Below are 25,812 nucleotides of genomic sequence, written 5' to 3'. Positions count from 1 at the left end.
TCCTGGCTGGCAAGTCTGGAAACAGTCCCACTGGTAAAATATGTACATGTTTATATAAAATAGCATGTCAACTAAAGAAAACTAAATTACTTACTCGTCTGAAATGGTATCCTCTGCTGGACCAAGTCTCTTCAAAATACAAATGTTCACTGGAGTCCCGCTCATCATCTGAGGAAAATGTAAACTCTTCCTTACTATCCAGGAGTTTCCTCACCTGTGTATCGTTACAAACGACCAGTAAAGTGAATGAATTGTTTACATCAAACCTAACTTTCGGGGGTGTTTACAATTTGCCTTGATTGCTTCAGCACATTAGCGTATGTGTTGTTATTGTGAGTGTACACAAATAAAAGTAGGCCCTTTATAGTCTCTAATGATGTCTTGCACTAATCTATATGCCCCAAAATGATGGAGTATTTTAAGTTGATTCTGCTGTAATGACGAAAATATCCAGCAGGATGCGCCGGCGCGTCCGTCGACCCCAGAGGGTTAAGGAGACAGTAACACTGCAAAGTGCTGCATTACAGAGTTTCAGTTGCATTAGAAAAGTTCTAGACAAGATGATTTTCAATTCAAAAACAATTTTTTTTTTAATTAATTTGAGTGTATGGTCAAGTGCTCATGAAAAAGTTGTGTCTTTAGCCATTTTTGGAAGACAGAGAGGGAGTCTGCTTCACCGATGCAGTTAGGAATGTGGTTCCACCAACAGGGTACAATGAAGTCAAAAGTCTGGGAAATTGATTTAGTGCCACTTTGTGTTGGTACCACAAAGCACCGTTCATTTGTAGGCTGCTGCCTTCTGGTTGGAATGTAGCTATGCAGTAATTATTTTAGGAAAGCTGGAGCTGAACAAAATACTGTTCTGTATGCTAGCATCCAGAGCCTTGAACTTGAAACATGCAGCAACTGGCAGCCAGTGTAGAGAAACAAGGATATGTGAAACATGCGCTCTCTTGGGTTTGTTGATTACCAGCATGCTGGTGTATTCTGGATCATTTGTAGAGGCCTAATTGAGCATGGCTGACTAAAAGAGCATTGCATTAATCATGTCTTGGTATGACATGCAACTGAACAAGAAGTTGTGTGGCATGATCAGAGAGTGGAACGGTCTTACGTTCTGGGCTGTTTTTAAGATGTGGTCGGGGAAATTGAGTTGGTTGTCGATTATTAACCCTAGATTTCTGACTGTTTTGGATGTTGTTATTGTAGATTAACCCAGCAAGCTGGAAAGGCAGGAAGAGCTGAGTGTCATCAATGTATAAGTGGTAAAAAAAAACTGTGCACTACTAACACGAGAACAACAACTATCTTAAGTGTTGAATGGAGTAAACATTAGTTTTTGCTGCTTGTGCAGTGGTTTGTTGTCATAACCCAAAGTAGTTCATGATATCAAACCTAACTTATCTTGGTTCATAGCTTCACATGATTCTCCCACTCCTTAAACTTTGACGAGCCCTTTATGGCAGGAAGAGAATCATGCTAATCAAGTTAATGAAACTGTCCACTTGTATATAGCTAGCTACCTAAATTTCAAAGTGTACTTCGGTTTTGCATGTGCAACTATGTCTCGCGCAAAGTGCGCAAATTTGGTCATCCGTACGTTTTAGACTCGCGGCAGTCCGCTTCTATGCATGTCTTCTGAACATGCACCTGCCATTGACTGTAATCACAATCCCAAAGCAGGTGTAGTGTGTGTGCGGTTGGTGTGTGCATACAGGCTATCGGTCAAAAGAGAATACCTAAGGATATCCTAGCCTTAAATAATAGCAAATATGGTTTCATTGCTGGACCTTTGAAGGTAACTCTATCACACCCTTGAGTACTGAGGCTTGTTACCACCAAAGTAATGCAAGAACAATGGGACTGTGTGCTTGCAATGCATTGACCAAACATTTGTGTACATAGTTACATAGAGAATGTTTCTGTCCAAATACATGTTCATGAAATAATGACACTGTGGTAACTGTCTCTCCTACCCTCTTTAGCACAGAAAGGAATTCTTCACCTATCCCCAGACATGTATCAGGAGATGGAAGCAAGTCGGAATAAAGGAGCCCCTGGTGCCCCTGGAAATTTCCTGACAGCCAAAGACATGGGTCAAGGGTTTGCAGAGCCTTTCTACACCCCTATAGTGAGCAACACTGCAGCCATCGCCAGAGAGCTGCTACTGAATGGCACTTCACCCACCGCTGAAGCCCTGATCCTGAAGGGAAAAGCACCTGCTTTACCCTGTGGCTCCATCCAGCCTTCCCAGCAGCTGGAGTACTTGGCCCACATTCAAGGCTTCCAGGTATGGAAAAAGTGGTTTTGCAGAGCTCTTTGTTTACCTCTCTGTCTCTTTCTGTCTCGGTCATGCTCCCCACTCATAGTGCTACTAAAAACTTTAGTTACCTCATGATTCCATTTGATTTTGATCAGTCAGATTCTAAAATGATTCTTGATGCATCTGATTTCTGAGCAACAACATAAGAGTGTAAATCTTTGACAAGTCAAGGTGACTTGTTGCCAAATTCTGAAAACAAAATTGCATAAGAGTCACCATTGTGACTAAACGTGCATCATACATTCTGTGGATGACCCTAACAATTGTAACTTTCTAGGAGTGTGTTCCTGGGATTGTGATTTAATGTGTAAATACTAGGCATGTATCTATACCCAAATTTCATTGTACGATACATTGCAAAGCCTCACGATACGATAATTAAAAAAAAATTATAGCATCCACAAAATGCCAAAACTAATTGGCAGAAATAATTGTTTTGCCCTCTTCCCCCGTTTCACTTTGTGTGTAAACTTTACCGGTGTTATTACCGGCTTATAACATGTGTGCAAGTGTTGTGCTCATACCATTTATATTTCGACGATCATTTCTAATTGATCTTTCTCACCTATGTACTGTAGAAATGTTGCTCTGTTTTTCCTGTGAGCGCTTGGTGCCTCTATCACAGAGGAGATTGTTTCTCAGCTCTTAATGTTGCACTGCTTGGTTTTAATTACACTATTATGTGTTTGTTTTTGTATCGTACAATACATATGGTATTGAATCATGAGCGTTGTGCCATACGATACAATACAATACAATACAATACAATATTTTTTTCACCCCTAGTAAATACCAGAGCTGTCAATCGACTACAACTTTTAGATGGATAATTCAAAAAGTGGCTTTAGAAGTCAATACATTGTTTGTTTTATTCCCATATCATTGAACATATGCATACAGTCCTCAGCTATCCATTTTGTAATTGTGTTCGTGAATGTGTGAACTCGTTCTTGCGTTCTGTCTTTGCTATTTTTAATTGTCGTCTATGTACATTTGCATCAGACGGGTGCTTTTGGAGCGTATATGGTTTAAGGAAGATGTGTCAAGTTAATACTTTGAAAATTGCATCTCGAGATCCCGGCATTCTGTTGTGCTTCATCCAGCTGTCAGGAAGGTGTCCGGTGTGACCTACTCATTCCATGGCTGTGCTACCTGTGAAAACACAAACGAATGTGTTACGTGTACTTCAAGTTTAAATTGCTTTGATGGTAGAAACATGCCTACTTTTATTATGGAATTTATGTATGGATCAGGTAGCATGATTAATTGCATTAAAATCTTTTTTTTTTTTTTTTTTATGTAATAAATCATGCTAAATTAATGAATTAAATTGGCAGCCATAGTAAATAAATTTATTCCCTTTGAATCAGGGCTATCAATTGAATGTGTTAATTCAGTGCGATTTAATTATATAAAAAATAACATGATAAATTAATACAATTATTCATCTTCCTGGACCGTAATAGACTTTATTCACGGTAGCGGCATCTTTGGTTTTTGATGTGAATGACAACGAGGCTGTAAGGGATAGACACACAGTCTCTCAATAGGTTGTACTGCAGTTTAAAGTCTTTTTGTATTTTTACGCTGACTAGACTTTTTGCAGCTTTATACCATGCATGCCATTGAAGAGATGCAAGTCTATCCCTCACAGAATCATTGTCATTCCCATTAACGTTCAATGATGGCGTTGTCGTGAATAAGGTCAATGAGGAATATTACAACCATCAGAGCAATTCACCTGTTTTCTCCAGGGGGCAGTAAGCGAAACTCCAGCTGTATAGGCAATGCGCAGCTTATACAGAGTACCAACCACACGCGCCGACAGCAGACACCATAAGATAATTAAAGATCATTAGATATGGAATTTTTGTTTTTTGAGGGTCTTTTTAATTAAATATTTTATATAAATCTCTGGAAAATTATCAGTTTCTCTGGATTTACTAAACTTTATAAAATAATGTGTCCCTGAACAAGGGGGGTCAGTATCTGGTGTGGCCACCAGCTGTATTAAGTATTGCAATGCATCTCCTCCTCATGGACTGCACCAGATTCGCCAGTTCTTGCTTTGAGATGTTACCCCACTCTTCCACAAAGGCATTTGCATGGTCCCGGAGGGGAATGGGGGAATGGCCCTAGCCCTCAGATGTGCTCAATGGGATTGAGATCCGGGCTCTTTGCTGGCCATGGCAGACCACTGACATTCCTGTTTTGCAGGAAATCACACACAGAACGAGCAGTAGGGCTGGTGGCATTGTCATGCTGGAGGGTCATTTCAGGATGAGCCTGCAGGAAGAGTACCACATGAGGGAGGAGGATGTCTTCCCTGTAACACACAGCGTTGAGATTACCTGCAATGACAACAAGCTCAGTCCGATGATGCTGTGACACACCGCCCCAGAACTTGACGGACCCTCCACCTCCAAATCAATCCCGCTCCAGAGTGCAGGCCTCAGTGTAACGCTCATTCCGTCGATTATAAACGTGAGTCCGACCATCACCCCTGGTGAGACAAAATTGCAACTCATCAGCGAAGAGCACTTTTTGCCAGTCCTGTCTGGTCCAGCAAAGGTGGGTTTGTTGCCATTGGCGACGTTGTTGCCGGTGATGTCCAGCCTCTCTCAGCCTATTGCGACCAGTCTTAGCTCTGATGGAGGGATTGTGCATTCCTTGTGTAACTTGGGCAGTTGTTGTTGCCATCATGTACATGTCCCGATGAGCAGGGACCCTGGGACATCTTTCTTTTGTTGTTTTTTGGAGTCAGTAGAAAGGTCTCTTTAATGTCCTAAGTTTTTATAACTGTGACCTTAATTGCCTACCGTCTGTAAGCTGTTAGTGTCTGAACGACCGTTCCACAGGTGCATGTTCATGAATTGTTTTTGGTTCATTGAACAAGCATGGAAAACATTGTTTAAATACTTTTCAATAAAGATCTGTAAAGTTATCTTTAAAATACAGTGTCCTGAAAAAGGGACGTTTCTTTTTTGCTGAGTTTAGGTGTATGTGTTTGAGTAAAATGAACATTAAACATTTTTTTCTATAAATTACTGACAACATTTTTGCTTTCTCCAAGATCATCTCTCTCTCTTCTTCACAAATACTTATCTGCCTGATTCCAGCCTAGCTGAAGCACCCCCAGATCATCACCGATCCTCCACCTGGTTGCCTAATGGTTCGACGGAGACCTGGAGAGTCCTTCAAGCCACAGTGTCTCGCACCCAATGTGAAATTTGGTGGTGGATCAGTGATGGGTTGAAGACCTGGGGTGCTTCATCAAGGCTGGAATCGGGCAGACTAGTCTTTGTGAAGGATGCTTGAATCACATTTATGCATTTGGCAGATGTTTTTATCCAAAGTGTCTTACAGTGCACTTATTACAGGGACAATCTGAAGTTAAGTGCTTTGCTCAAGGACACAATGGTGGTGGCTGTGGGGATCGAACCAGTGACCTTCTTATTAACAGTTATGTGCTTTAGCCCACTACACCACCACCACTCCAAGTCACTTAAGGTTATCCTGGAAGAAAACTTGCTTCCTACTGCTCTGACAATATTCCCCAACTCTCAGGATTGGTTTTTCCAACAGGACAATGCTCCATGCCACACTGCCAGGTCAATCAATGTGTGTGGTTGGATGTCCACCGGATCAAGAACCTGTCATGGCCAGTCCAATCTCCAGACCTGAATGCCTAAAACCTCTGGATTGTGATCGAGAGGAAGATGGATGGCCACAAGCCATCAAACAAAGCCGAGCTGCTTGAATTTTTGCAACAGGAGTGGCATAAAGTCACCCAACACAATGTAAAAGACTGGTAGAGAGCATGTCAAGATGCAAGAAATCAGGGTTATTCCACCTAATATTGATTTCTGAACTCTTCCTGAGTTAAAGTGTTGTGTATATAGTATTTTGTTGTTTAAAACGGAATATGAACTTATTTTCTTTGCATTATTCAAGGTCTAAAAACACTTCATATTTTATGTTATTTTGATCAGTTGTAATTTTTTGCAAATAAAAGCTCTAAATTACGATATTTTTATTTGGAATTTGGGAGTAATGTTGTCAGTACTTTATAGAATAAAACAAAAAATAATTTTACTCAAACACACCTGTAAATAGTAAGTCCTGAAAAACTGATAATTTTGCAATGGTCTCTTGAGTTAATTCGATTAATTGGCATACCATTTAATTAATTCGAATACAAATTTTCATTGATTTACAGCCCTACTTTAAATCTGTAGTTCATAATGCAGAACGTAGGTTGGTTGTTGTCCTTAAGATGTTGTCCTTGGCTGTTAAACCACAACTGACACCATGTATGCACACATTTTCATAAAATAAATTACGCTGTACATGTGTCCACTGTGCCGTTTTTTGCATTGTTGCACACCACATGGCACTTATGCGTATGGGTAATGTTTTGTCTTGCATTTGGTTTTCCAATAAACTAAATTGTTAATGAATTAAAAATTTGTGACATTGTGGATTGATCCTGAATCGTTTGAGAAAGAATTGCAATGCATCTTTGAATCGATTTTTTTCTATCAGGAGAATCAGACCTCAAATTTCATAACATCTGTACTGTTCACCCATCTGGATGAAGCTGCAATTACACTGCCAGCAACATGCAGTGACAAAACAACCTCATCTCATTCATTTTCAATGAGAGCTTGCGACTTCCGGCGACCGGATGTGGGCGTGTCCTGCGACGCAACGAAGTTGTGACATTTTTGGTTTTATGCAAATGAAGAGTGACTTTCGGGAGCGACAGCCAATACGAGAGAAGATGGTAGAGCTCACGTGATCCTAATATTTTAATAATAATATTAATTGTAAAGAAACAGTGCTGTTTAGACTCACCATACACACCACTAGCAAACTAACCACCAATCAGTTTAAGACTGCGGGCATGTGGAGCTGCAGTCAAGTGCCTTATTCTGCCATTAAATTTCCTACAGTGTGGCAAAGTCATTTCCTAAAGATACCTTTCTTGTCTACAGTGCTGTGAAAAAATATTTGCTCCATCCTGACTTCTTTTGTGTATATCTCATGCTAACTTTTTTCAAAAATTGAAACAAAATCTAACATTAATCAAAGGCCATCTGAGTAAACACAAAATACAGTTTTTAAATGATAATGTTATTTATTATAGCAAAAAAGTTATGAAATACCAACTGGGCCTGTGTGAAAAAGTGTTTGCCCCCTTAGTTACTAAATCCCCAAATCTATTAATTTAGTATTTAATGGGTTTCAGATGGACTAGACACACCCAGGTCTGATTACTGCCAGCCCAGTTCAATCAAATCAACACCTAAATATAGCTTTTTTCAGCAGCATGAAGTTGGCTAAAAGGTCTTACCAGTAGCACACTATGACAAGGTAGAAAGAAATTCCAGAAATTATGAGGAAAAAGGTGATTGAAATACATCAGTCTGGGAAGGGTTACAAAGCCATTTCAAAGACTCTGGGACTCCAAAGAACCACAGTGAGAGCAATTATTTCCAAATGGAGAAATCTTGGCACAGGAGTGAACCTTCCCAGATGTGGCTGTCCTTCCAAAATTCCTCCAAGAGCACAGCGATAACTCATCCAGGAAGTCACAAAAAAGCCAAGGACAACATCCAAGGAATTTCAGGTCTCTCTCGCATCAATAAAGGTCATTGTTAATGACTCCACTATCAGAAAGACACTGGCCAAAAATGCCATCCATGGAAGAGTGGCAAGGCGAATACCACTGCTAACCCACTGCTCGTCTGAATTCTGCCAAAACACACCTAGATGATCCTAAAACCTTTTGGGAGAATGTTTTGTGGACTGATGAGTCTAAAGTGGAACTGTTTGGAAGAGAGGGATCCTGTTACATCTGGTGTAAATCAAAGAATTCCACAAAAAGTCATACCTACGGTCAAGCATGGTGGTGGTAGTGTTATGGTGTGGGGATACTTTGCTGCTTCAGGGCCAGGGGGACTTGCAATAATTGAGGGAAACATGAATTCTGCTCTCTACCAGAAAATCTTAAAGGAGAATGTCCGGTCATCAGTCCGTGAGTTGAAGCTCAACCACAACTGTATTATGCAGCAAGACAATGATCAAAAGCATAGGAGTAAGTCCACCTCTGAATGGCTAAAAAAAAAGCTAACTTAAAGTTTTGTAGTGGCCTAGTCAATGTCCTGACTTGAACCTGATTGAGATGCTGTGGAAGGACCTTAAACGGGCAGTTTATGCTCAAACCCTACAGTGTGGCTGAACTAAAACAGTTCTCCAATGAAGAGCAGGACAGAATTCCACCACAGCATTGTGAAAGACTTGTGAAAACGGTTGTTGCTGCTAAAGGTAGCACAACCAGCTATTAAGTTTAAGGGGGCAGTTATATACTATATCACATGGGTGATATAGGTTGTTGGATAACTTTTTAACTTCAATAAAAAAATATAAATGTAAAAACTGTATTTTGTGTTTAATCAGGATTTCATTTGTTTTTTTGTTATATCTCGTTTGAAGATCTAAAACTTTTAGTATGAAAATACACAAAAATAGAAGAAATCAGGAAGGGGCATTGTAGATGAGGGATAACCAACTGTCTTTATCTGAATCCTCTTCCATGGCTCTGTTATTCCCCCATATGTGTGTTCTCATTCTTTTTCACGGTTCCACGGAAAACCATGTCAATGACCTCACCCTGCGTCTGCCCACTTAATTTAGCAGCAGGTGCTTTTAATATTGGACAGTGAAAACATTTGATCTTAACCTGCTGAGGTTGCCTTTGAAAAAGGCTTTTGTTTTTGCTCAGGCCTTCCTGTAGACTGAAACCCGATGAAGTTCAGCGAGAGAGCCAAATGTAAACGCGGAAAAACATCAGGTTTTCCTTTAAAGGGACAGCTGCGAGGGATGAGCCGACCTGCCTGCGTGCATCACTCTGCATTTAAAACCCTTTCCCCCTCAAAATCCCTGATAAGAATCCCGGCCAGCGATCCTAATGGCTTTACCCCCCATTCCTCTGTGTCTTCTATCAGGAGGGATTTGAGTGTGTTATGGAGAAAAGCAGGAAATATGTGTTTCATTGAGACGATGTGGGTTGATAATGAAAACCTGAATATACGAAAACAAAACAAACCATCGAGCTGTGTCTTTTTGCGCTAAGAGGCAGATTCCAGACTGTTATATGTTCCTTGGCAGACATTCGTATGGAATTCGTGCAAGTGGTTTGAGCTTATTGGCAAACACCTCACTGTTTCTAATCAGTGCACTAGACATGCTATCCACAATGCCAAAGGACACGTTTAAATTATACCAGGCCATTCAATGATTCAATTTGGTCTTGATGGAGCTTAAACATTTTCTGTTATGAAAGCCCCTATGAGGCCCCTTTCATACTGGCATTGAAGCAACAGGGACACCTGCAACAGTTTGGAAAGCCAAAGAACCAATGTTCAATCAGTTTCCTAAAGCATTTGTACTACACTACAGATGTGGCACTTATTGTGGACTCGTAGACTTGTAGAGGTTGTTCATGTGTCTGTTTCCTCTTTAAGCCTGATTCTGATTTTAAAACTCAAAACACTTTATTGAAAAGTTAATGGACAAATAAGGCTGTGCCTTGAAAAAATAAAGACTTGGGACAGTCTGTCTTTGGTGTTCTTGGAATTCATCTTCATTTGATTGAGATTTGATTCATATTATCTCTCTCTTTCAAACACACACACACACACACACACACACACACACACACACACACACACACACACACACGTCAGACCCCAACTATACACATGGGGCAAAAATATTTGATTGATGGATTTTGGCCAGAGGTTGAAAATGAGATAACATTTTTGGAAAGAGTGCTGTTGGAGAAAGCAGTTTGTTTGCTGTTAATTTTACTGTTTAGGGCCTTGTTGGCTCAGGCTCTGTTTGATGGAAGTAGGGCAGAAATAATGGAATCGTTGGAGTAATGCACAACATATGCCCTCGCTTATCCTTTCTCTCCCTTGCATTCTCATTCGTTCTCTATCCCTACTGTACAGTGCAATGCAATCACTTTCTTTTTGTTCTCTTGTTGGACCTCACATTTTGGGTGGGTTCATGCCCACATTCTCTCCAAACTTCTCTAAAGCTCTCAGTGATATCGTCGTCTTCAACCCAACATGCAAGTGTTTTCTTGGTCCATCTGACATACCAAAGTCTGTAACATATGGTTGTGGATTAGGGATCTTTTATTAATACACAAATCCCTTATGGTGCTAATTAGAACTTTGTTTCATGCATTTATATTTACAATTACATTTATGCATTTGGCAGACACATTATCCAAAGTAACTTGCAGTGCATTCAAGGTATACGTTGTATCAGTTTATGTGTTCCCTGGAAATCAAACCCATGATCTTGGCATTGCTAGCTCCATGCTCTACCAATTGAGCTAGATGAATGCAGATTTTAGCCAGTTTTTAAATTTTTTGTGTGACATTTGTATCATACGGTCAGTATGCAGTCCATGAATGTGCCATTTAAAACGGTGGCTAATAGAACCCTACTATTTAGGCATAAAGATCCTAGTGCAGGAGTAAAGAACCTTTAACCCAAACAAAAAGAACCTTTTCAGAACCATTTCTGACATCATTTACTCACCCTTAATGTTATTCCAAACCTGTATTACTTTCTTCCATGCAACCAAACACGAGGGTGAGTAAATGATGACAGAATTCTTGTTTTTGGGTGAACTATACTTTTAATAATATTATAAGAACCTTTTATAGAAATGTTCTTTTGGAGTGGAGAGCCAAAGCTGCGTTAAAACATTACACAATGTTTCCTCTATACTCAAAGTCTCCTCTTGACTTATCTAACATGCTTTGGATTATACAGTACCCTTGAGTGATGTGGTTAAACTCTTCAGCCTCTTTTGGTCGCTTATTTGTTGCTGTAGAATCACCTCTTGCTAGACCCAGAGATGGAACTTGTCCTAAATCCCCCTTCTCTTGAGCAATCTGAGCCCTGCCAGTTGCGCTCACTCCCTAGGCTGGGGATACAGAGAGTCGGAGAGGACGAAAGAGAGAGGAGAGGTGGAGCAGTGAAGCCAATCTCTGTGGGAACGCTGTTCTTCGCCACATGTCAGGTGCACATCATAAAGGGCCTTTTGTGCAGAGCCTCTGAGCTGCAAAGTAGTCTAGGTGCGTGAAGAACAGCAGGTAGAGCTCAATGCTAGAGATGAGTCCTACGAGCTCTGTTCATCCCTTCAGTCTTTATGAGGCTGTGTGAGTGGAACACACTGTACCGTAGTCCTCCATCCAACAGTATATCATCTGGCATTTCCATGAATACAGTACACTTTGGTGTCACATTACATTAAAAATGTTTGTGTAGAAGCACACGTCACATATTATTAGTTGTGGAAACTATTACAAATTTGAGATAAACTAGTATCTAATGCTAAATTAACCTAGCATGAAAAGTGCAGAAATGCATTAAATGTCTTTAAATGGAGTCCCATTTCAGAGTTCTTGACCTTTGACTGTATCCAGATTAAAATCATACAATTTATTTAGATATATTCTGTTGAGGTGATATTAAATTAGTTTTAGTAAAAGTTATTTCCAATTCTAATATAATTTTGATTGCCAAAATTGTTAAATTTAGCTACGTGCCACATTTTGTGTGTGTTCCTGTTACCGTAGGATTTATTCCCTCTTACAAAAATGTAACATTGCTTAAAATTGTGGCATCCAAGAAGTAACACTATTTGGACTCTTTCTACAGCATGGCAGGAAGACAAGTAATAATAATTATAATAATATGTTTTTATTTATACAGCACCTTTCAAGACCTTAAGGTCGCTTTACAAAGTCAAAAATCTCATTCCATTTTCTCAGTTTTACAAATATTGTTCCCATTGTAAACAATGTCATTTTTAATTTTTAGTTTTATAATTTGTCTTTAATTTTAATGTTTATATCATTTTTATTGCTAGAAAATAACAATCACTCAAATCAGTGGCCTCATTTATAAAACGTACCTACAATCAGATTTGATCCTAAATTCCATTGACTTAATCCTACGTCAAAAGTGAGGAACAGCTTGGGATTTTTTAAAGGCAGAAACTGATGTGAAAATGTTCTTACGTGTAAGTCAACTGATAAGCATGCATATGAAAGTTATTTGTGCTCCTGCTCTGGTGTTCTAGTGTGTGCTGACTTGATTTAATTTTTACTTTTAGTGACGCAGATACGTAAAGTCAGTGATTGATGATTAATAAATGAGTGAGCACTTTACATTAACAAGAATATTTCAATATGAGCCAGACTGTGGTCATTTTTGATTATCTATGCCTAATATACATTTTAGATTATGTATGCATAATCTACATAAGTACATTTACTATTATGCTTTATTTTGGATCTCTGCTTTAACAAAATATTTATTTTTAGCCCTATCTACACGTTTCCATAATAAATCAATTTTGAGACAGGCAGATGTAATATACGGTATGTAATATGTCAAGCAAATGTTTGAAGTGAGGAGGAGAGATTATAGTTTACAGCCGTTAAAACAAAACTAAATTAAAATACAGATGGGTGAAAGTACCGCAGCAGTCTCGTATTTAAAACCTTTTTATTATCAATTCATCCTTCAGCCTCTTGTCTACTGTTGTTGAGTTGAGGACATAAATAAAAACAAATGATTTGGATAAAATGCAGCATAATCAATGGCAAGAGTGAGCAGAAAAGAAAAGCGTAAAAAGAATGCACATTTTGTTTTTAAAGAACATGACTGCCATATAGACTATGCATATTTCATTTTACTTAAGAGCATGTAAACTTCTTTGCAATTAAGGTTTAGCAAGAATATGGACATAGGTTGAAGAATGGTAGGGATTTACAGTAAAAATGGTCAATTAATGGATTTATTATTAATAATGAATATGAATAACTGATGATGAGTTGTTGAATAGGCTACATTTATATGGGCCTGTGCAAGTGCAACCTGTAGTTGCACTCGCTTTTTTAGAAAACCTTGCACAATAATATTCCATATGAATGAATGAACAAATTAATAGCTTATGCTTTTATTGTATTCTGTCTCAGATTAGGATATTTGATGGTGCTCTGTAGGCATAAATCCATGCTCTCACTCACATATGCATGATGTGAAAGATAAATTACATTTTATAAAGTGGGATGCATTTTGGAAAATATTGTAATGGGATTTTTAAATCATTCGTAGGAACATTTAGGAAATTGTTGTACGTTCACATTTAAGATCATTATATGGACATCTTTACAAATGAGGCCCCAGGTTTTAAAATTGTGTTTAGACATGTTTTAGACATAAAAATCGCTAACCTTATATAAAATCAGTGTTCCCTCTCTACCGCTTCATTTATCCAACTCTTTCTGTTTCCTCATAACCTCCGAGCACCTCTCACTCTCTTTGCCCGCCTGTTTCTTTTTCTGTTGATGTCTCTCACACATGGTTTTGAACCTCTGCTAAAAAATACCAGCATACCAAGATTCAGATCACACACTGTTGGTGGCTTCTCCGAATCCCATCCATTGATGTTTCCTGACCTTCTAGTGAATCGAGGCTGCTTCTGTAGATGAATGGAGACAGTTTGATTGAAGAAATCTTGCCTGGATTTCTCATCTTGCCAATGTTGGGCAAACACGCATCACTATGGTGCTTTGATCTAAATGCCAACTGCTCTGCAGTCATACCATAAATCGCTTTATGAGCAGGAGATGGAAGTGTCCATGGAGCATCCGTTTTATCCCCTGTATTTATGGGACCTTCTTCCATAATAACTTGAAAACTAACTTGATGTTAATTTATATATACTGTATGTTTCAAAACTACTATTCATTTCTTTAGTTGTAAAACTTTTATTAGGAAACTATTACTGAGTGTACCTTTAAGCTTTAAGTTAATATCTACACAAATGAATATGGACACCCCTTTCTAATTAATAGGTTTGGCTACACCAGCTGCACTCATTAACAGGTGAATAATATCAAGCTTAAAGGCATACTTTTGGTGATGAAGTTTATCTTGGTGTTATAACTGTAAAATCTTGCATGTATCAAATTTGTTGATGCAGTGTCTGCCGCTGGGGTAGAAGATGCCATATTTGGTTTGGAAAAGTGAAGACTTATCTAACCGGCTTCATAGACAATCTTCTGTTTGTATAGTTTTTAAAAAGATTTATTTGGCAAATAATTTAGGGCTGTATGATATTTTTCCTTCTTATTGCATATAGAAATACCACCCTACTTGTCAAGGAGACTATTAGCTAAGTTACCACATGCTGAAACTGGACTAAACACAAACAGAGACATGTTATGACTTTAACTGCTGGCTTATTACATGTGCAACTGCAATATGATGTTATCAGGTATAGTCATATGTTAAATCCACCAGTAATATTAACCGAGATAATGATCAGCAATTACTGTGTTCTTAATTTGAAGGAAAAATGTTGTTCCACTTTGTTTTTCCCCTTCCCTGCAATTACTCACCCCTAAGTCATCAGGGACCCATATGACTTTCTTACTTAAGGTCCCAGCACACTTAAGAATAAGTTATTTTTCGTTTTTTGCTCAGAGCCTAAAATAAGTTTGAAACAGCTTTAACTATTGCTTTAAATCTGCCATAAATATTGGCAAAGATAAGGATCACTGTGACTGTGTGCTTTAGTCGAAGATGTTGTTCCATTTTGTTTAAATTTTTTTGCGCTAGAAGATGTTCCACAAGTTCCTTATGACGCTATTCATTCCGTTTTGTTTTTCTTACCCCCCGTACTCTGTTGTCTGTGTGCAACCCACATCAAATAGCACTGGCAGCGTCTTGCGTTTGGCTTGGCTCCTTTTCCAATGCACATCTCCGTCTTATACACAGTCAACATCAAACGCATCTCCTGTCCAACCATCAAAGAGCCGGACGGTTTGTTTCTGTCCTTCTTGCCCTTCCCCTGTATCTGGATGTCGTATTTATGCTCGGATTTTCATTAGCCAACACATGTTGGACGTGCTAATCCCTTATGGTCTGATTTTGTCTCGTTCTGATGGGGCCCAGCTGTATGGCTGTGGTGAATTTGTGTGAGGAGCGATCTTTGAAAACAAAGTTTGTCAGGGAAATGAATCTTAAGTCTGACAGGAAGCTGGCACTGATCTGGGTGTCTTAAACTCGATGGTGGCCTGCAGTTATTTGCTCAAAGTGACAATACTCCACCACAATTAAGTGCATTTGGAAAAGCTTTAAATCAAAGCCAGTCACAAACAGCACCAGTAACGGATACACAGTCATCGCTATGCTTACGTTGTAGCTCAAACACAAGATTAAGTTAAATAAATTTCATTTGGTCAAGGTGTGGAATTGTAGCTCAGAAATCTTGCTGTAGTTTCCATGAAGAATAAAAAAAGATTGTTCAAGCAATTTGTTTTGGCTTTTGTTCTCCAAAGTGACATTTCTGGTTCAAGCTCCAAGACAACCTGATCTAACTTTTAGGGTGCTTTCACATACAAGCTTTTGGTGCAGACACAAGATGATTTGCATCAGACATCAGTGTTCTGAACTCCGGTGTACACCAGTGAATCACACCTGAGTTATGTGAACTCTGGCACGGTTCTTAGTTGTTTCTAATCCATCCTGACACTCAGAAGTTTATCTCCATTGATTGTGTATAATTTGCATATTTGTTTGGTTTATGCATTACCATGATAATGAAAAATAAACGTTCTGTAAATAATAGTTTAGTACATCACAGACTGAAATAAACACTTTTTCTTTTTGTGAAATAATGCCTTTCTGCAACAAGATCACATTAGCTGGGTTTCCATTCCACATATTAATGAGCATTTTTAGATATCAGATAAAAACTGCATGATGAAAATACCAAGATGCAAATAAAATCTCCTAAATGGGCATTCAAACTTACACAGATCCACCACAGCATTAAAACCACCTGCCTAATATTGTGTAGGTCCCCATGTGAGAGAGGTCAACAGAGAATGGCCAGACTGGTTTGAACTGACTGGTTGACAAAGTCTATGGTAACTCGGATAACAGTTCTGTACAATTGTGGTGAGAAGAATATAATCTCAGAATGCTATTCTGAGATGCGGGTTGGCGCTGTGTTGGCAGCACGAGGAGGACCTACACAATATTAGGTAGGTGGTTTTAATGTTGTGGCTGATCCATGAATACAGTCGCTTGAGGTGGATACATTTTTTTATACGATAAGAAGAAATGCGCATAAACTATGATGGCAACACATTTACTGGATAAACTCCTATTGAATTTATTAGGAGTAAAAATGTGCATAAAAAAAATAAGGTGACTGAAAAACTCTGAAAGACAAACCAGAGGACCAATCATTGCATCTGAAATGTTGCTCTGGTCATCCTGAAATAACGTTGTCTCGAAAATTCAAAGCCTGCAAAGAGTTTGAAGAGCAAATAAGTTGAATGCAAACGTGCACTGTGGCGAAGAGCAGGTTTATTGACACTTTTGGAAATTATTTTATAGATCCACGTGGGAGGAGGAATGCACACACATAGTGTTCCCAGAACTGCTTGATACACTGTCGCTCCCAGACATGACTAAACCTACAATTTTTCCGGAAGTGACGATTTTGTTCTTTTGAACAAAAGGGGATTGAAACGTGGCTTTATTCACACATTGTTTTTTCGTGAAATCAAATTCGCAACTTGGATGTAAACAGATTGAGCTGTAGTAAAAGATGTAGTAATTTTTTTTTTTTAAAGCAATGATGCCAAAGTTCGCTTTTTATTAATGAACCAAACTCAGTCCTAATTCAATTGGTTCATCAAGCATTTCAAATGTCATTTCATCAACCTTCCTTTTTTGTGAACATTTGAGTTTTTCAGAGAATGGATTAAAAGTTTTCATTGAGAGCAATCAAGCTTTAGACAATCACATCAAGAGTTTGTGGATTGTAAATGTCTGCATACTTCATAACATCTGTTTGTCTATCTTTACCTGCTGAAACCAGCCTGTTGACCCTGATGTCTTGAGACAGGTTTTTCAGAATTTAACCGTGTTTAACTTGACAGGAGATCTTAAATATGCAATGTTAATGGTACGAGATGCTGAGAAACAGTGAGACTCGATGCAGTTGTCAAAGATGTCCATCTGACATGTATACACAGACCATCAGTTATCATTTCTTGCAGACAGAAAGTGACCAGTATGAATGGCCCCTAAGGTCTGCATTGGACAGGCTGACAAATGGATTGCTGTGGACTGTAGACCAGTGATAGTGTCACATTCATTTCAGTGATATGGGAATAAAACAAACAATAATTTATCTAGGTTATCTAGTTAGCTGCAACCAATGATTATTTTGATAATCGATTAATCTTCGATTATTTCTTCGATTAATTGGATAAATGACTACATTTCCTGTATTTTTTAAGAAACATAAATGATAAAGGGCATAAGGATTTGGTTTGCTTTACTGTACTGAAAGAATCTATACTCCCACAAAACATTGAACAAAGCCTGAATCATGAATTGTTATGTTTGTATTATTATTATTATTACTTTTAGGACATATGCAAAACAGTTACTTTCCTTTTCTTGTAAAACTTAAAAAGTACTTTTTATTAAAGAGTAAAATGTTTCATCAGGGATGGAGTGGGACAAAAAAAACCAGAATAGAAATATTAATAATTCTGCCGAGCTGAAAAATACATAATTATAGATACATATGCTTTTACACTGTCACTGATTACATACATTTGAAGAATTTTAAATTAATAGTGTATGTTTTAAAACCATATTGTCACTGATTTCATGCTTCTGAAATATTCTTCTCAAAAATAAATTTTAATGGTAGTGCATGTTTATCCAGTAAAATAATATTTACCATAGTATAAATTTACTGGTGAAATCAGACAATACTTTTGGCATTATCAGGACTTTCAAATATCCGACCCTTAGCATTATTATACATTATATTCAGCATTATATACAGTTTAATATAGTATAATCATCTGCAAATGCAGTGCAAATTAAGTCTCTTACTGAAATGTCTCATCCTGGATCTCATTGTATTACATGCTGCTACATGATGAGAAACTATGTAAAACAAGCGAGTTGAATCAAAGTGATTGCGCTACCTTTGGATGCATGCATTCGTTTGCTCAGTGAAGTTTAATGGAGATTCACATGTGGTAAAAACAAACAGTTTTGCAAAACACCTAGAAATACACACCTGATTTTTTGGAATACATAATATGTTTACATTATAAAACATTAAAAATAGCAGTTAAATGTAAGTTATATGCTGGAGAGAAACAACTCTCTCTATCAACGCACCTGATGCAGCAACTGCTCTACATTAAACTGTTTGCTTATTATGCTATTCTTTGAAGTGTTTTTAAGTGCTCTTGTGCACTGAACGTCTTGGGTCATGTTTTTTCTGCTTCAATTTGTCTCTGTCATTTTTCTTCATGCAGCACATTTTCACTGGGTTGTAAAATGACATCACTGAAGGAGCACTCAAAGCATAGATTGTAAACCATTCTCAAGGACAGAGATGAAAATCTGAAACCACTGCTGGTATCAAGCAAAACTGAGTGCACATTGCCAGCCAAGTCCAAGAAACCAGTTAATTATTTTCCCCCAAAAAAGAATTCCAAGCTCAGAACTGCAGTGCAACTCATTCTGTAAATGGCATCACATAATATTTAACATTCTCTTCTCTTTGTCTCTTGTCTCATGCAGGTGCAATACACAGACAGGCAAACTGACAATGAGTGTATGACCTATCTCACTCTCTCACCTGTGCAGATGACCTTCCATGGCATTGGGAGTTCCATTCCAGCTAGTCATGACCAGGTAATTGAACTGAACAAGTAACAATACCAGTCAAATGTCTGGACACACCTACACTTTCTTTATTAATTCTGTTGGCCACATTGTAATAAAAGAGTAAAGTCTTAAAAACTATGTAGAGTCCAAAAAAATTAAACAAATCTATTTTAGATTTGAGCTTCTTCAAAGGAGTCACCAATTGCTTAGATCTGCGCACACTTGGCATTCTTTAAACCAATTCCATAAGATATCCACCTGGGATCTTTTAAAACAGGACTGAAGGAGTTCCCATGAATGCTGGGTAGTTGTTGGCTGTTATTCATTCACTATCTTTTTATACTCATCCATTACAACTTTAAATCATGAGTTAAAATGTTTGTTTATAAAGAAGTTCATATGTAGGGACAATTAATATTTGCCCTATATAAATGTTGCCATATTTAAATATGCACTCAGTAATGTTTTCAATATTTAAAAGGTTTTAATCCTAAAGAAATTAATTGTAATTTTGAAACATATGTATAAAGTCATGAGCATACAATCATAGTCACAACCTTATAAAGCTGTTTTATTTTAAATGGAGAGGGTCCCTTCATGGGGGTGGCCATATTAGGATCACATGACTAGTCGAAAAATACTCGCTTAATCTCAGTAACCACCCTGTTATTGGACACTTGTACTCATGGATTAAATTATTCATGGCTGACTGTGAACAGTGAATTTGTACAATGGCATTTGTAACTGAAAACTATTGTGTTTGAATGATACTGCACCCACACCGGTAGGTGTCAAGTCCAAAATGACAAATTACTAAGCACTGAGAGCACATTTAAGCCTTTCGAGCAAAGTTTTTTTTTTTATTTTTTTACATTTAAATTTTTTTTTATTCATTCATGTGTTTCCAAACTTTTCAATGGTAGTATGTGTGCATGTAAATACAGTATTAATAACGTGTTAATAACGCGTTAACACAAAATTGGTTTAATGCCACAAATTATTTAAACACCGTCAACACACAATATACCGTTTGAATAAACCGTAGTTCATGAGTAGCGAGTCAATTCACAAAAACGTCGATAATGTCACACGCATTGAACGTCTGGAAAACAGATGGTGGGAGACATTATGCTGATAACTGTGACAAGCATTTTATCAATGTAGCACAGCAGTAAAACATGCCTGCAAAGCACAGATAGAGCTTGGAACTTTGAAACATGATTGCAGCGGCAAGACAGCTGCCATTTGAACACCTGCCTTGCACTGTTACGCACATTATGGAAGTTGCGAGGCACGGTGCGAACACAAAGTGAAAGCGAGGTGATCATCTGTGTTCCGTGACTGCTACCAGGTCCTTAATGGAGATTCTGGTGCCCCCCTAGGGAGTGTTTTTTTCCCCTACGCAGACTACGTAATATGCATATAGGGAGTGGCGGTACTGATTTCCGTTAAAAGGAAGTCCTACTGCTGTCTTCAAGGTTCTGTCACAGTGTCTCTGTTTGATAATTCACTCTCCATTGCAGAAGTTTGAGACATTGCTGGAACCCTGCAGGTAAACTGCACTGTCATTAACCCATTTAATCTGACCGGTTACAATTGTGACGGGGTCTAAAAAGAGTTTTTGATGTATTTTGAACAGAGTTGTCAATTGTAAATGACAGTTCAGACTTTTTTGCATGAGTGGTGCAAATAGTCACATGACCAGTGTTAATTAATTCCACTGTGCTCCTGGAAAGATTGTCTGTCAAAACTCCATAAAATAAGTGAATAAATCCTGTCATAATACACTTACAACTACCATATTTTGTTGTGTTGTGCTCATTTTCTGTTCAACTCTTTTGGTGGGGAAGGTTTTGTGTTGATGACTGAAAAATACATCTTGATGAAGCATATTTTGTCCACTCATGTATATAAAGATATTGCAATTAATCACGATTAACTACACAAAATTAAATATTTTAATTGTTTGACAGCCCTAATATATATATATATATATATATATATATGATGAATAGGTGAACACAGATGGAAGCATAGTTTGCAAGTTCAAAGTTAAGGGAAAAGTGGTTACACTACCTGGACGGGGCAGAATAGGAAGCTATCAATGGCTGCAACCAGATTTCTGAGTAGGCAGGTTTTGGAAAACACTCAAGTGACTGCAAAAGACATGCTGCAAGACTTGGTGGCAACAGGCACTGAGGTTTCAGTGAGCACAGTAAGGTGCGTACTAAATGCAAAAGGTTTCCATGGCAGAACCCCAAGATGTACACCACCGCTGACCCAAACGTCAGCTCCAATATGCCAATATATAAATAAGCCACAGAAGTTTTGGGATTCTGTTCTGAGGAGCGATGAAACAAAACTGGAACTTTTCGGCATGATGAATCATTGGTATGTCTGGAGGAAGATTAATGAAGCATAAGCACACTCTGCCCACTGTCAAGCATGGTCGTGGCTTGGTGATGCTCTGGGGCTGCTTTGCATCCTCTGGCACTGGAAACCTGCAGCATGTGGAAAGCAAGATAATTGAAGTGTCAGGACATCCTAGGAGAAAACATTTTGCCATTTGTGAGGAAGCTGAAGCTTGGACGTCATTGGACCTTCCAACAGGACAATGATCCCATGCATGTCTCAAATTCTACCAAGGCTTGGTTGCAGAAGAAATCCTGGAAGATTCTACAGTGGCCATCACAGTCACCTGACTTGAACCCCATTTAAAATCTCTGGTGGGATTTGCGGTTGCAGCATGCAAACCCAAGAATATTACTAAACTGGAGGCCATTGCTCTTGAGGAATGGAAGATTCCAGAAGCTGGTTTCTGGCTATGCATCTCATTTGCAGCAGGTCGTAACAGCAAAAGAGGCTCTACAAAGTACTAAAGATGCTTGCCATGAAGGGGTTGAATAATTTTGAGACTGGAGAAGTTTCATTTGAATTTGGGGAAACCACTTGAAACATTCCTTGTGTTGAGCTGTTTCAATTGCTTTTGTTTGATTTGTTCATTGCAAACACCTGAAAGTCTGTAAATGTTGACAATAAACCTGATTTGCAATTGGGGTTGAATAATTTTGATTGCAACTTTAGTATATAGTGTGTGCACTTTTAGTGTGTGTATGTCTTTTTTTGGGATAGTGAATGTTAAATGAGCTTCAGATACAAATTAAATTGAGTAATTTGTTCAACTGGCTGGTATTTTGTTGCATTTTTTCCAATAGTTTTTCTAGCCTGTTGATGGCATTCCATGCTGATTTGTTGGTTGCTTTGGAGTACTGTAATATTGGGAAAAGGATAAACCAATTGACAAACTTGTGCTGACAAGACTGAAAGTACCAGAAAGTGCTGTCATTTAGAGGTGTTCATTATGGAGATTCTTTGGGGAGAACATGTTGTGCACAGATCTTTTATTGCATTGTTTGTTTGCAGAGTTTCCTTGGATATGCTGGATTATACACAGCCAGTGGCGTTCCTTATTTTCGTTATCTCGTGGACTTACAGCAGAGGCATTTAACTCTTCAAGATTTTATCGGCACATTCAACATTCAGGCAATCAGAGCATGCACAGCCATTGCCCACATTGTTAATGATAAGCGTGATTTAGTGACAGACCAGACCGCGTTTGATTAAGTTTTCTTTTTTCATTTTTCTTGCAGTAATTATGAAACAAAAAGGGCCCTAGGATCTGGGCTGGCTAGTATTCATGAGGTGGCGTATTGTGTTGTGTCATCCATGCAGAAAACCGGTTGCTTACATTATCTAATCTAAACATAGGACACTCTTTTGTTCTGCCCTTCAAAGCACCACTCTCTAATAAAGGCCCATTCTATAATCAGTAATAGGCATTTCTGTTGTGGGGACACAGCCGCCAAAGCAAAATGAAGGCAATAGAGGCCATGGACTTGTTGTTGCCAAAAGCACTGGTGCATGACCGACTGTTTGGGAGCCTTTCTTTTCCAGATTCCTTGGTACAGTGGCGTCCAGCCACAAAAGGAGTCAGAACAATAAGCCCAGGGTGATTCTGGATTGTGACACTTTTTGGCCCAAATTGCTCCACTGCCCCACAGTCCACAGTTGCTGCTTCTAACAATAATCCACTGCAACAAGAATCAGTGCATTTCGTTGTGAAGTTCTGGAAAATATAATATTTTAAGCAATTTAAACAATAGTTCACCCAAAAATGAAAATATTTTAATAATTGAATCACCCTCAGTTTGCACCAAATTTGTATGACTTCTGTGGAAAATGAAGAGGTCTTTTAAAGATTTGTATTGGTCACTCTATTCCATACTGTTACAATGAATGAGGATGTAGGTGTTCAAGCTTTAAGAGGACCATTAAAGTTTCATATAAGTGGTTAGTTTGACTTACATGCTATATTACAAGTCTTCTGAAGTCGTACAATAGCTTTGAGTGAGGAACAGAATGAAATAAAGCTGCTTTGAAACTGTGTGTTGTGAAAAGCATTAGGCTATAGAAATAAAAATGAGCTGAAATTGAATTCATTATATCACTGATAATTTTCCCCTCAAGTGAGCTGTTAACCTCTATGACTGGATCACTTAGTGTGAACTTGTGAACTGAATCAGTCCGATTTTTGAAGGAATCATTCAGAATTGTTTTGTGAACTTGATTTACAGATTAATCTAAAAGATCTTACTCAAAAGAATGATTTGTTCAGAAATTGGACTTTACCGCTTCTATTGAACTCTTATGAACATGGCATTTTCAGTAAAGAACTTTTTTAAATTAAATTTCAGTCTTTTCCATTCACAAAGCTATCTTATGGCTTCATATGACTTGGAAAAGTCCACAAACCAATTTTTGGTACATTTATGGTGCTAAGAATTTTGAGGGCCTTGATCCACATTCATTGTAATTGCATGGAAAAGAGCGTCCAGTACATTCTTCGAAAATGTATCTTTTTGTGTTCCATTGAAGAAAGTCGTACAGGTTTGGAATGACGTAAGGGTGAGTAATTAATGACCCAATTTGAATTCCTTTATTCTGGCCTCCCATTGATAGTCAACAAATTATGTTAATGCTCATTTACCTAAAAAGTTGAACTATGCCCAACTAGGTTACATTATTACATTCATTTATTTAGGTTGCTTGGGGGCTGAAAATTGCTGTCAGTGTGAATGTCCCTTTGGAGTGCTTAGTCAAGTAACAATACAGAGGATTAACAACAATGTACCTGGGTTTGTGTTATCAAGGTTGAGGAATCAGCCTCACATGCTGTATGGATAGGGATTGTTATGCAGTTGGGCTGATTCACATGTGCTGGGATTGCTCAGATTGACATTGTGAATGAAGCCAATGTGATTGGGTCCAACTGTTTCCTGGAGATTACCAGTAATTAATGCTCATCTCACAAGAGAAGACTCTAGCTGTGTGCAACAAAGAAATTGGTTCTAATTTGACATGTTTAATGCATAAAATTTTAGCTTGTTAAACAGATTAGATGTTTGTCATCATATTCATCCACTAGACTGTTCTACATTACTATACCTTTAATGCCAAGATGCATAAAAAGTAAGTGTACTAAGTTTTTTGGACATGTACCATGGTAATACCATTTATAGATGCCATTATCATGGTAAAAGAATATGGTAATCATTCAGTATGGTCATTGCCTGATGTTCCGCCATCTTCACAAAAATGTACATTGGCTGTTTCACATTATTGTAGTATTATAATTTAATTTTATAGACAGAATTTAGATGTTGCTTATTGATTGAGCCTGAGCCATGTGATGTCTCGACCATAGCAGTACCAGGTCACTGTGACACTTACGCATTGGTAGAATTGACAGAGTCCTATGGAGAGTTGTGGAGAGTTGCTCCTGCAGAGTCAGTTTACAGAGCCCTTGGCCCTGCTCTTTCTCACTGCCGAGGAAGACTTCAAGCCCCCATAGCCTGACACCCCTCCTGCCCTGATCCTTGGCCCTCCATGTGCATTCCTTGAGGGCCTGGGCGTCTTAGATATACAGCTGAGCGCCCCCGCCGACCCCCGTGCCAGCTACGCAATGCCATCTGCCCAACACATGTTTGCATTCACTCCTCTGCATGTTTCTCTAAATGCACTGCCTTCAACACTGAACTCACTTGAGGTCAGAATATGTCCTTAGTTGAAACTGGATTTTTCTGTCCTGATTGTTTTCATTTTCTAATGACATAATAACAGGATTTTACTGTTGATTCTATAAATCGGTTGTCTTTAATTGACATCAAGAATGCTAAATTGGTTTGCTTCGCAATCCTGTTTCTTTAAAGGGTTAGTTCAGCCAAAATAGGAAATTCTGTCTTAATTTATTTAATGTCTTACCAAACCAAATATGACGTGGTAAGGCTGGATGCTAGAATCTGACAGCCTCAGTCAAACTTCACTTTCATTGTAGGAAAAAAAAATAAAAGATGCTATGAAAGTAAATGGTGACTGAGCTTAACATCAGCGTTTGTGTTCTGTTGAAGAAAGAAAGCCATATGGGTTTGGAACAACTTGAGGTTGAGTGGGGGCTGTGTTCTCTCAAAGAACTGTTCACGTTGTAATCTAAAAACAGATGAGAATTAGAATTATCGAGCCATGGGTTCCCTTAGGAATTTCCTATGGTTTTTATATTGGCAGTTTTGGATTTATGAATAAAATATGGTTTGTGGTAAACATTTCTTTAAGAT

At 38.3% G+C, this 25,812-nt stretch overlaps 1 protein-coding gene across 5 annotated transcripts in view; it reads left to right on the top strand.

Moving 5' to 3' along the window:
• LOC127633992 (double-stranded RNA-binding protein Staufen homolog 2) overlaps positions 1–25,812 on the top strand; it is a 158,432-nt gene that overhangs the window by 77,083 nt on the left and 55,537 nt on the right. For all 5 annotated transcript variants that reach the window (XM_052113371.1, XM_052113369.1, XM_052113372.1 and 2 more), the window contains exons 12-13: positions 1,986–2,290; positions 19,055–19,168. In XM_052113371.1, the coding sequence (XP_051969331.1) occupies positions 1,986–2,290; positions 19,055–19,168 (419 nt within the window). The remainder of the gene's footprint in view (positions 1–1,985; positions 2,291–19,054; positions 19,169–25,812) is intronic.

The sequence above is a fragment of the Xyrauchen texanus genome, chromosome 41 (assembly GCF_025860055.1).
Source record: "Xyrauchen texanus isolate HMW12.3.18 chromosome 41, RBS_HiC_50CHRs, whole genome shotgun sequence".
In the NCBI taxonomy this organism is placed as follows: domain Eukaryota; kingdom Metazoa; phylum Chordata; class Actinopteri; order Cypriniformes; family Catostomidae; genus Xyrauchen; species Xyrauchen texanus.
Note: the sequence above shows the minus strand (reverse complement) of the source record. Positions and strands in the feature narration are given on the sequence as shown.